Genomic DNA, 13443 nt, shown 5'->3' with positions numbered 1-13443 from the left:
AGTGGCCGGTCAGGCGGGAGCCGGGCAGGTGCTGTGGCGGAAGTGCGAAGACGCGGTCGGAGCGGAGCCGTCTAGGAAGCGCCGGCCGCGGGTCACCCAACCTGGAACGGCGGCCGAGTTACAGCCAGACCGCAGCGATTAGGGCTCGGAGACGGCAAGATGCCTCTGTTCACCGCTAACCCCTTCGAGCAGGACGTGGGTAAGTGCTGGGCACGGGCTCGGACCGCTGCCGCTGTTTGTTGTGCTAGAAAGTGGGCGGCGGCGACTCCGAGGACTGGAAAGCCGAGCTAAGGGAGAGAAGGGGGCGGCGCCGCTGCCACGCCGCCCGGAGTTTTCAGGGGGATACCTTGACGCGTCACTAGCGGCCTGGAGAGTGCCTCTTGCACACCTGAGGTCGGAGTCCCGGATAGAAGATTGTTCCCCTCGCCGAGCGTAGGAATAGGGAAGAGCCTGTGGCTCGCCGGGGACTGGACCAAGTAAGCAATCGCGGAGTTGATGATACAAACTTCTGCTCCGTCTACAGTTGGTTCATCACCGCCCCCCCCCCGCCCCAACTTGTGGATGATGCAGCGGTGGAAAGACCCTCCTGTCTGAGGCAGCCCAACACAAGAGACCCCGACTTGCCTCCATTCAATAGGAAAACCCTCTTTCACCTCGCTCCTATACAAACGCGTCCAAGCTCTATTAGTTAGCACAGTTTCAGGATTTATTCACAATGGTGTGAAGTGTTACTCTCTATCCCTGGATGGCGCAAGTGCTCCGAGATGTTCTGTCTTAGGGTATGAAAAAGCCGTGGGATCTCAAAACAGTTTAGAACTGCTGTTTTATTTGTTGGAGTTGTAAGAGCGATGATGTTTTTAGTGACTGTGGAATGAGAGAAAAGATGATAGGATATGAAAACTTACTTTGGGCACTAGAAGAACAGTAAAATAAACTGACCTTCCCCTGAGTGATTCCTAAAGTCCCTGTATGGCGTAGTGGATCACAGTTTAATATTACGGTAGGAAAGGAGGCACTACTGTTCAAACAGAAAACGCTGCCGTGTATGGATTATTTCATTGGCAATGCCACCAGTCACAGCTTCAAGTACTTGTTAGTTCAAGTGTGATTGAAGTCACTATCCAAAAGACAGTTTGAGGATAAAAGAGCGAGTTTGATTGAGGCCCACCAGTAACAACATCTACTACTTTTTCTTCTTTTCCTTGAGGGGAGGTGGGGAAGAGAGAGAGACTATCTCAGGTAGGCTCTGTGCCCAACACAGCCTTGATCTCATGACTCTGAGATCATGACTCTGAGATCATGACTTGAGCTGAAATCAAAAGTCAGATGCTCAACCAACTGAGCCATCCAGGTGCCCCCCACTAATAACTTCTTTTAGACATGTGAATGGGTGGCACCTGAGTGACTCAGTCAGATGGGCCATCAGCTCAGGTCATGATTTCTGGGTCCTGGGTTCCAGCCCAGCATCCAGCTCCCCACTCAGTGGAAAGTCTGCTTCTTCCACTCCCTCTGTCCCTCCCCACTGCTCACTTGCTTTCTCTTTCAAATAAATAAATAAATATCTTTTTAAAAAAATAGACACGTGAATGGGATTAATAGAAAAAGTGGAATGAAATTATATGGAGTTTAAATTGCCCTTAAATCCATATCACAGAAGAAAAGTTATATGTTAACGTTTTTCAGAACAGAAATTTCCTTTTAATTTGAAATAGTTAAGTAATATAAGCAAGTTGTTATTTAACGTTGAGATGTCTAGAATATGTTCCTTTGCAGTGTCATTGCCTTTTCACTTTTTGTTTCAGTCTGATTTTTATTACCATTGGGGTTTTTTCTGGTCATTCTTCTGTTCACTTTTCATTCAAAAAACATCATTGAATGATTAGTGTGTGTATCTGTATTGTGTTAATTTCTGGGGATACAAAAATTTAATAGACTGAATTCTTGCCCTCGAGGAACTCTCAGTCTAATGGAGGATACATACGTATGTAAAATGATAATGTAATATAATGTAATAAATATATTGCTGGAAATACACAAGATGTCTTACATTCTTTCTCTTTAAAAATCATCTTCCCTGAAAAGACAACAAGGACTTTGAGGCACATGCTTTCTTTGTAAAGATGTTAACATTATCCTATCTCTCTCTCCCTCTCCTTTCTTTTTTTTTTTTTTTTTTTTTAAAGATTTTATTTATTTATTTGACAGAGAGATCACAAGTAGATGGAGAGGCAGGCAGAGAGAGAGAGAGGGAAGCAGGCTCCCTGCTGAGCAGAGAGCCTGATGCGGGACTCGATCCCAGGACCCTGAGATCATGACCTGAGCCGAAGGCAGAGGCTTAACCCACTGAGCCACCCAGGCGCCCTCTCCCTCTCCTTTCTTGACAGTAATTCTGCCTGCAGGAAGTAACCACCTCTAACTATATGTATATGGTCATTTTATAATTAAGGGTTTTTAAAGATGAGCGTTCCTTTTGTAGGTGCAGTTTCACTGGAGGTCGAGCATTCTTGTCTTGACATCATTCATGTTGGGAAGAAATTCTTCCCTCAGACTTTGAGAAAAAGCTGTAGTGGGTCAAGATGTCTACAGAGGCATTCCTAAGTTGTTGATGGTATATGACTTGTCAAATGGAAGCAAGCCAAAGCCTAGGAAGTAAGGATCTCCAACAGATTCCTGTTTTTTTCTTGGAGTCAGATCCTACAAACCCTGAAGGGTATGTTAGCTATGGCAATGTGAGCTCAAGTATTTTATTTGATTTCTTCAAATCTGGATTTTTGTTTTGTTCAGTAAAATTCCTTTGAAGCTGTGTCAAGCAAAAAAATAAAACATATCAGGGCACCTGGGTGGCTTAGTGGGTTAAAGACGCTGTCTCCGGCTCAGGTCATGATCCCAGGATCCTGGGATCCAGCCCCGAATCAGGCTCTCTGCTCAGCGGGGAGCCTGCTTCCCCTAACCCCCCGCCTGCCTCTCTGCCTACTTGTGATCTCTGTCAAATAAATAAATAAAGTCTTAAAAAATAAAATAAAATAAAATGTGAATACTTGGGGCACCTGGGTGGCTCAGTGGGTTAAAGCACCTGCCTTCGGCTCAGGTCATGATCTCAGCATCCTGGGATAGAGTCCCGCATCAGGCTTTCTGCTCAGCCAGGAGCCTGCTTCCCCCCATCCCACCCCGCCCCTGCCTGCTTCTCTGCCTACTTGTGATTTCTCTCTGTCAAATAAATAAATAAAATCTTAAAAAAAATAAAACAAAACATATCCACATACCTCTCACCATCCTCCCCTACCTCCACATCTTAAAGTGGTTGTATAGGGTTCTTGAGGTGGAGCTTGGTTGGGACAGCCATTCTGAGAGATTTCAAGGGAAGGTGAAATATGAGGGACAGAGCTACAGTAGGAAGACTGAGAAGATAATATTAAAAAGGAAGATGTCATTTTCTTATATTTTATGCCAGTTTTTCCAGTGTCATTACATTGCTTCCCAGGTCACGACTTGGTTTTTCTCTCCCCAACTCTAGCTCAGTTGTGACTTGCACATCTTTTTTCTCTCTACTCAAGCCAGACAACCTTTTTTGCCGGGGGGGGGGGGGTATTTTCTGCCTTTGTGCCATTTTCTATTTACTGATATCCTTTTTCTTTTTTCAACAACCTTAGTATTGCCTTCCTTATAGATATACTAACTTATGCCCCACAAAGCTGAGCTCAAATTCTACCTCTATAAAACACTTAATGACACAGTGGATTGAAGTGTGAAGTTTTATCTTGAAAGGAGACTTCTTAAAAAAGAAAAGATTTATTTGAGTTTGTGAGAGAGGAGGTGGAGGGGTAGAGGGGGAGGGAGAGAGAGAGAACCCGAAGCAGTCTCCACACCCAGTGCGGAGCTCAGCTTGGGGGCTCAGTCTCACTACCTGAGATCATGACCCGAGCTGAAATCAAGAGTTGAATGCTTAACCAACTGAGCTACCCAGGTGTCCCGAAAGGCATTTTTTTTTTTTTAAGATTTTCTTTATTTATTTGACAGACCAAGATCACAAGTAGGCAGAGAGGCAGGCAAAGAGAGCAGGGAAGCATGTTCCCTGCTGAGCAGAGCCGGACGTGGGGCTCCATCCCAGGACCCTGGGATCATGACCTGAGCCGAAAGCAGAGGCTTTAACCCACTGAGCCACCCAGGCTCCCCTCTTAAGACAATTCTTGAACACAGTGAGGTTGCTATAAATTTTGCAAAAAATTAGTTGAATTTTTTGGTTATGGATGAGAGTGATCACTTTAATAGTTAATTTCTTTCTGTATTTTGTTTATAACCTTAAGTCTTCACATTCTTAACATTTTAATTGATGTATTTTAACATAAAGTACAGGATATGATATAAAGTCCTTTTCCTATTAGCCAACTCTGTCAAGCCTGATATTGCCACACTTTTTTTTTTTTTTTAAGAAAACATTCAAGATAGAGTTGAAATTCTTTGGAACATTTAGCAGCTATTCTTTTCCTGTTTTATTCCTAATCCTATTCTTTCTCAGTGTTAAACATTCTCCATTATAATACAAATAACACATACACAAATACACTATATGTATTTTTTTGCATGTTTTTAAACTTCATAAAAAATATTGTCATTCTTTGTCATTTGTATCTTGTCATTCAGCATTTTTGTGAATTATTTCTGTTGATATTTGTAGCTCTAGTTCATTAATTTTTAACAGTTGTGTGGTATTCCACCATATTAATACACCACATTATTTGTTAATTCTCTTATCGATGGACATGAAGTTTTTTTCAAGGTTTTTGCCATAGACAACAGTGTGTGAAACTTCTTACCCAGGTTTTCTTGTTTACATGAGTGAGAGATTCCCTAGGAGTTATATCTTGAAGTAAAATTCCTTACTTAAAGTATAGGTAGTGCAGGGGCGCCTGTGGGTTAAAGCCTCTGCCTTCGGCTCAGGTCATGATCCCAGCGTCCTGGGATTGAGCCCCACATTGGGCTCCTTGCTCAGCGGGGAGCCTGCTTCCTCCTCTCTCTCTGCCTGTCTCTCTGCCTGCTTGTGATCTCTTGTCTGTCAAATAAATAAATAAATAAACCTTAAGAAAAAAATTTAAAAAAAAAGTATAGGTAGTGCAAACTTGCAAATTATTAGTGCAGAACTGCCTTTCCAAGTGCTTGTGGGAGATTTTACCCCCACCAGCAGTGGCAGTAAAGTTCTTTCTTGTTCACCATCCTTATGAACACTGGGTGTCATATTTTTAAATCTATGCCAAGTCGATGAGTGTGAAATAGGGCAGTTTTCATTTCAGCTTCATTGCTAGTCAAGTTGAGCATCTTTTTACTCATTTCTTGGTTATTTTGTATTCTTTTTCTGTAAGTTACCTGCTTGTTACTTTTACTTATTACTCCATTGGATTATTTTGTTTTACTGAATTTTAGAGTTCCTTGTACATTCTCTACTAATCTGTTGGTTGTGTGAATTGCAGGTATGTATCTCAGTTGTTTTTTATAAAGAAATTTAAGAATTTTAAAAATATTCATTTGAGAGAGTGAGCGCAGGAGTGTGCAATACACAGGCTCATGCAGGGGTGCGGGAGGGGAGGCACAGAGGGAGAGGAAGAAGCTGACTCCCTGCTGAGCAAGTGGCGCTCAGTTCCAGGATTGAGAGACCATGACCTGAGCTGAAGGCAGACGCTTGAACAAGTAAGCCACCCGGGCGTCCCAACAAAATTTAAGTTTTAATTCATTGATACTGTCTTTCTTGATTTCATTTTTCTCATTTTAAGAAAGGCTTCTCTATCCTGAAGTTATAAGGATCTTGTCATATTTTTTTCTGAAAGATTTTTCATTTTGATTTTTACAGTTAGGTCTTTAATCCACCTGGACTTGATATTTGTGCAAGGTTTGAGGAGGAATTTGATTGGATAATCAGCTGTAGTAGACAATAATTTATTGTCTAATTACTACCTACTGAATTGTCTGTCCTTTCCCGATGATTTCGGGACACTTTCATACAGTATATTCCTTATATGAAGCCTGTGTCTGTGCTTTCAGTCCTTCTACACTGTTCTCTGTCTAGTCTGCCAGCAATACCACATTTAAATATCAGTGGCCTTGGACAAGTTCCCCTGTTTTGTTTTTCTTCATTTTCATAGTCTTAGCTGTTTTTAGACTTTGTTCTTTCATACAAGTTTATGGATCAGAGTGGTATAATCATAAAAGGGAATCTCTTTTATGCTCTTTTAGCATTTAAGATAAAGGCATTGTAATTTATATTTTTGTTTCCTGTGAACTGATGATGTTGATAATTAAAAGTAGATATTTTTATTCCTTTTAATAATAATTAGTTCTAAGCTTACTTAGATTATAGTTTGGGGGCGCCTGGGTGGCTCAGTGGGTTAAAGCCTCTGCCTTCAGCTCAGGTCATGATCTCGGGGTCCTGGGATCGAGCCCCGCGTCGGGCTCTCTGCTCAGCAGCGAGCCTGCTTCCTCCTCTCTCTCTCTCTCTGCCTGCCTTTCTGCCTGCTTGTGATCTCTGTCTGTCAAATAAATAAATAAAATCTTAAAAAAAAAAAAGATTATAGTTTGAAAATAAGGCAAGAGGGCAAGAGGATTAAATATGCAAGATAATACTGTAGCTGTGTTCTTGGGTGGATGTGTCTCTATGCTGCTTTTTTTTGGTTTAAATGAAAGAACCTTACAGGTATTCTGAGTGTTAAAAGAGTAGACCTTGTTTATAGTATGTAGTATAGAACATCAAACTCCAGTGACTTGACAACTTATAATTCTAACCATCATTTTTTTCTTTCCTTGGTTACCTTGCCTCCCCAGATCTAAACTACTCCTTCTCCCCTCCTTTTGGCTTTTCACTTTGTCTTTTACAAAGTTGTTTTTTTTTTTTTTTTTTTTTTTTTATTTATTTGAGAGAGATAGTGAGAGAGAGAATTAGAGGCGAGAAGGTCAGAGGGAGAAGCAGACTCCCTGTGGAGCTGGGAGCCTGATGCGGGACTCGATCCCAGGTCTCCGGGATCACAACCTGAGCTGGGGCACCTGGGTGGCTCAGTGGGTTAAGCCGCTGCCTTCGGCTCAGGTCATGATCCCAGGTCCTGGGTTTGAGCCCCACATCGGGCTTTCTGCTCAGCAGGGAGCCTACTTCCTCCTCTCTCTCTGCCTGCCTCTCTGCTTACTTGTGATTTCTCTCTGTCAAATAAATAAATAAAATCTTTAAAAAAAAAAAAAAAGAGGGTCTGTCACTCTTCTGTATTCTACCAGATCAAGAAGCTCTTAAATAGATTATATTTTTAGATGATGTGGAGGTAGATTAGATGATACTAGATGATCCTTTTCTTTTAGATAGGACTTGAATTTACATTTGTCCTATTCAGTATGTGTAAAATATTCGTACATAGGGAAACTGAAAACTAACTTGTTGGGAAGAGTTACTTAAGCAGTTTTGAACAAAAATTGCACTCAAGCAGCAGTTTGTTTAATACTCAAACTAGGGAGGAAACCCTGAATCAGATGTCCCACATTGAAGTCCGTGTTTATTAGTTGTATGTCCTTATGCTAGTTACTTTTCTGTGTCTGTTTCCTCATCTCTAAAATGGAGAATCCTTACTTCAGTTGATTGAAGTGTAAGTGGTTTGGCATATATAAAATGTTTGAAGCTATTACTTACTGTTGTTCTTAATTAAATTATTACCTACCATTCAGTACTCAGAGCTGTAAGTTGATTTTCATTTTAGAAGATAATGAACAGTATGAAACAAAGAAGATAATGAACAGTGTATTTTAAGGTAGAATTTGCATTACTGCTTTCCCCAGAGTAAACTGAAGATTCGCATCAATGAAATATACCCAAACAAACCAAAACATTAAATGAGGAGGGAGGAGTAAATGAGAAAATGTACGTTAAACCCAGATATCCTAGAATGCTAGAAGTTTGGTTGTTATTAAGTCAGAGAAAGAGGTGAAATATTTATTATCTATTGGGTTGAATTTTTGAATATAAATATTTTAGTCAAATTTACACAAAAGTTGTGTGGTCTAGAAACTTAATAACAAGTATATCATTATTTTTATTTATTTATTTATTTATTTATTTTTAAAAGATTTTATTTATTTATTTGACAGACAGGGATCACAAGTAGGCAGAGAGGTAGGCAGAGAGAGAGGAAGGCAAGCAGGCTCCCTGCCAAGCAGAGAGCCCGATGCGATGCGGGCCGATCCCAGGAGCCTGGGATCATGACCCAAGCCAAAGGCAGAGGCTTTAACCCACTGAGGCACCTAGGCGCACCAGTATATATCATCATTTTAATCATTAAACAAGTATGACTTATTTATAAACTAGAAAAATTTGGCTCACCTACATTTTCAATAATTATTTAGTTCATAATGAATTGGTCCAAAGAAAGAACATTTTTATATCTTTAGTAAAAGCTGTCAGCTGTGGTTTCTTGTTAGATACCAAAAATGAATTCTATTTACTTACTTTCCATTTTCTAGTTTATTTCTGCTATTGAAAAAAATTTTTTTCCGGTTTTCTCCTCTACTCCTACTATAATTTAAGGTATAAAAATAATTGGTGTTTTTCTTATTAATATATAAAAGACAATTTTTCCTCTAAGATCTAAGCATTGCTTTAGTCATATCTCAAGATGTTAATATGTTGGGACACCTGGGTGGCTCATTTATTTAAGCGTCTGCCTTTGGCTCAGGTCATGATCTCGGGGTGCTGGGATTGAATCCCACATGGGGCTGCTTGTTCAGTGGGGAGCCTGTTTCTCCCTCTGTCTGCTGCTTCCCCTGCTTGGGTGTACATGTGTGCTCTCTTTCTCTCTTACAAATAAATAAATGAAATCTTTGAAAAAATTTTAAAAGATACTTATATGTTGTATGCTAATTACAACAAATTTGTATATTGCCCTCTGTTATAATCTTAATTATTTATATGTCCCGACTGTAAATTTCCATGTGGTTGGGTATTATACTTGGTCTAATTAAAAACAAAACAAAACAAAACATTGTATGTATGTATGTATGTATGTATTTTTTTAGAGATTATTTATTTATTTATTTGACAGAGAGAGATCACAAGTAGGCAGATAGGCAGGCAGAGAGAGAGGGGGAAGCAGGCTCCCCGCTGAGCAGAAAGCCTGATGCGGGGCTCAATCCCAGGACTCTGACACCATGACCTAAGCTGAAGGCAGAGACTTAACCCTCTGAGCCACCCAGGCACCCCAAAAACATTGTATTTAGAGAATATACTGTGTATATTGTCCTAGATTATTTCCAGGTTTTGATAGTTCATGCACATTTGAGGAAGGATTTAAACTCTGCTTTAATGTACAGATAGTCCTCTCTTTGTATAGTTCCAATTTGTGTGCATTTAGTTATCATGTTTTAGTTAAGTAACACCAAACCCCCAATAAGAAGTCTTACAGTACTCTGAGCATAGAACCCAGCCGAGAATACCTGGATTTTAACTATAGGACTATGAGGTAATAATGGATGGTGTTTTAAACTACTAACTTGAAGTAATTTGTTACATAGCAAGTTTAAAAAGTTAGTATTATACTGAGACTGTCCAGTTAAAATTTTTTTGTTCTTCAAATTTGAGAACTGCTATTGATTTTTCTTTACATTCACTGTTTCTCCAGTCTCCAGTCTGTTTTTAAGCCCATCTAGTGAATTTTTTAGTTGATAATCTGACTTTTTAGTTCTAGAAATTGTAATTTTATAGTTCCCTTTTCTCTGCTGAGTACTCACCATCTATTTATTTATTATGACAGTCTTTTGCTTTAAGTTCCTGGTAATACCTGCTATAAAGTACCTTTTTTGTGTGTGTGTGCTAATTCTTATATTTGAAGTTTGCTGTTTTCTATCAATTACTTATATTTTACTGGTGATTTTTCATATTATGCCGTTCATATAATTCTTTTTAAGGAGGCTAGATTATGTTGTCTTTGTTTAAAGAGTGTTAAATTTTGTTCTGTCAGGTAATTTTTTTTTAAAAGATTTTATTTATTTATTTGACAGACAGAGATTACAAGTAGGCAGAGAGGTAGGCAGAGAGAGAGGAAGGAAAGCAGGCTCCCTGCCAAGCAGAGAGCCTGATGTGGGGCTCACTCCCAGGACCCTGGGATCATGACCTAAGCCAAAGGCAGGGGCTTTAACCCACTGAGCCACCCAGGTGCCCCTCTGTTAGGTAATTTTGTTATGGGAGGATCTTTTAGGTTTTCGTTAGGTTTGGTTTTCTTTGTGAAGCAGGCCTATTTTGATCTTGAACTAAATTACAGGGACCCTTACTCACTTTTTGTGTTTTAGTTCAATGCCCGAAATGTTCTCTCTACTCTAGTTGGGTGGAGTATTAGTTCACTTGGGCTTCTGTAACAAAAAACCTTGAACTAGGTGAATTCAACAACAAATTTTTCTTCTTATGGTTGTGGAGACTGGAAGTCCAGGAGCAAGGTGCCAGCAGGGTTGGTGTCTGATGAAATGTCTCTTTCCTTGGGTTGCAGATGGCTGCCTTTTCACCGTGTGCTCACATAACCTCTTCTTTGTGCTTGCATGGAGAGATGGTGAGATATAGTGAGCTCCATGTTGTCTCTTCCTATTAGGATACTAATCCTCTTGAATCAGGGTTCCATCCCTATGATATCTTTTAACCTTTAGATAAAGGCTCAGTCTCCAGATATAACAACACTGTAGGTTGAGTCTTGAATATCTGAATTTTGTGGGGATATAACTGTTCAGTCCATAATAAGCAGGAACTCCAAAGACTTCCTGCACTGCCAAACCTTTCAGCCCCATCGTAGGTGATCTCTGCTAGATTTCATAGAGACTCAAGTAGCCTGCCTAGCCCTTGACCAAGGACCCATGTCAAATCCCAGAACTTTGGTGCTCAGAAATATGGTCTTTTTATCCCAGCTGCTCTGCTTGGGCTAGCTCCCCTTGTGTTGAGACAGGAAAGTGTTCCCAAGCAAAAGCTTGGGCCATCATGGGGCCTTCATATTTCCCTTCCCTCAAAGATCTCAGACCTGCACTACCTGTTATTCATTTCCTGAGCACAGTTGCCTCATATATTGTGGCCTGTTTTGTACTTGGTTTTGGTAGAATAACAAATCTGGTTGCAGATACTCTGCTGTGGTTGGAAGCAGATCAGTCATGACTTTATTTCCAAAGTAGGAGGAGAATTATAGATTTCTTATAAGCATTTTTCTTTTATATAATTAACTTTTAAAAATTACTGGTAGAGCCTATTTCATTAAAAGTTTTATGGGTAGACTTGAATTCTTTTTGAAGTTGTATGCTGAACATAATCCGCTGTGTAGAGGGGGCGCCTTTTTGTGCTTTATAGGTATTGATAGACTGAATATGATATTGTTAGAATCTTTGTGAAATATTTCAGTGTATTGAGTCTCTTTATATGTAGTAATCAAAACCTGGTGATGAAACATTATGACTTACACCCACCAAACCCTGTAAATTAAGCATTTAGGCCCCAGGAGGGCTTTTAGAACTCTCCCCTCCTCTATGCATTTGACACAGCATAATGTGAGGTATGGCCCCAACACTGGGCAGAGCGACAATGCTGTACAAGAATGATTCCTTAATTATAATATTTAAAATTTTTTCCAGGAGTTTAAAATACTCCTAAGTACATAATTTAACTGTTACTTAGTTCGCTTGAAAAATGAAATCCTTTTTGGCAGGCCATTATAAAGTCTTCAGATTTTACACTTTTTTAAAAGAGTAATTGCAAATCCTGTATTTGTAGGCATAAACTATGCTGGATAGAGCATTCAAATCAGGATTTTTCCATTTTCTATAAAAATTAAATCAAGCAAAAAATATCGTTTAGATGTTTTTCAAATTGCTGGAAGCCTTTTTGATATGTATTAAATAGCTTTCACATTTAATTGTATCACAGGCTGAAATTGAAAAAATAGTCATTAAAAGTTCAGTTTTATCAGTAATAGGTTATTAGATGGTATAAAATCAGACTCAACTCTTTGTACTCATGCATATGGTGTTCTGACAAAATTTGGTAAATGATGATGCTGGGTTCTGAGATCAGAGAGGAAATGATAAATTTTTAAAATTGGAACTACTGACAAATAATTAGTAAAAATATTTTTCTGTCCCTACTTCATTCCATATGCCAAATGAAATTCCAGAGAGACTAAAGATTTACCTATAAAAGAGAAATAATACATATGCAAAAGATAATATAGGTGAATATTTAATCTTCAGGTAGTTCTGAATACTGTACCAGATGAGACTATAGAAAGGATGATAGATCTGTACAGCAAAAACAAAACCTTATCAAAAACAGGAAGAACTTTAAAGCAAAGAAAAGATGAGCCTAAAGTTGGCAAGTCATATGTAATACATGGGATTGCTCTTCAGACTCTAGATCAAAGTTACCTATATATCACAGCACAAGAAGCCCTTTGCTTCCCTCTTGAGACATTCCCTCCCTGACTGACAACGTCTGTCTCTTGGTTGAGAGTCCCAAAGGTATCGTCATTCCTCTTCAGGAAGCAAGCAGGGAACTGGAACCTCATAAAGCCCTCTAGTGCTATTGCCTTTTGTTGCCACATGATGTTGCTAGTGAAGTTGGATCCTGTGCAGCCCGTTTGGGTGTTTGCTTAGTAAACTTGTTGGTCCAGAAGCTCTTGCTGGTCCAAAACTTTGTACAGACTTTAGTGGGACTACATGGGGCATCGTTGTGCCCAGGGTAATAGGATATGGAGGAGTAACCATCATTCATTTATTCATCGAAGCACTGTTTGCTGAGTACCTGTGTGGTCCAGATACTGGTCTATGCACAAGAAATAATAGTAGGGGCGCCTGGGTTGCTCAGTGGGTTAAGCCGCTGCCTTCGGCTCAGGTCATGATCTCAGGGTCCTGGGATCGAGTCCCACATCGGGCTCTCTGCTCAGCAAGAAGCCTGCTTCCCTCTCTCTCTCTCTCTCTGCCTGCCTCTCCGTCTACTTGTGATCTCTCTCTGTCAAATAAATAAATAAAATCTTTTAAAAAAAAAAGAAATAATAGTAAAACAAATAGTAAAACAAAAACAAATAGTAAAACAAAACAAAAAATTCCTGCCTTCATGGAGCTTATGTTCATTCTGGGCATTGAGGAGAGAAAGGTAGGACAGAGACATTCAGTAGACAAAGTATTTATGCTATGCAACATCTGCAGAAGGGCCTCTGCATGAAATCCTGACCTCTTTTAATTATGTTACGTTTATTCTGTGGGGGCATCAATATGTATAATTCCAGTGAGTATAACAGAGAGGCTGAGGGATTTAAAATCACGGTGTATTGATAACTTCACACTATCTTGTAGAGGTACTTTGTGGCTACTCTCTATATAATGGTACAGCAGGCAGTTATTAAAAAGTATTGGTATAGGTGTATATTTATGAACATAGATGTTTATGTAAGTGGAAATGCA

General features: G+C 39.6%; 1 protein-coding gene across 2 annotated transcripts in view; it reads left to right on the top strand.

The window, feature by feature from the left end:
- The first annotated feature begins 30 nt into the window (after positions 1-30).
- The window catches only part of STAM2 (signal transducing adaptor molecule 2), a 52325-nt gene continuing 38912 nt past the window's right edge, over positions 31-13443 (top strand). For both annotated transcript variants that reach the window (XM_047721717.1, XM_047721716.1), the window contains exon 1: positions 31-199. In XM_047721717.1, coding sequence (XP_047577673.1) covers positions 160-199 — 40 coding nt within the window. In that variant the 5' untranslated portion in view covers positions 31-159. The remainder of the gene's footprint in view (positions 200-13443) is intronic.

This window comes from Lutra lutra, chromosome 3 (assembly GCF_902655055.1).
Source record: "Lutra lutra chromosome 3, mLutLut1.2, whole genome shotgun sequence".
Classification (NCBI taxonomy): domain Eukaryota; kingdom Metazoa; phylum Chordata; class Mammalia; order Carnivora; family Mustelidae; genus Lutra; species Lutra lutra.
The sequence above is the reverse complement of the archived record's forward strand: the minus strand, read 5'-3'. Positions and strand labels throughout refer to the sequence as shown.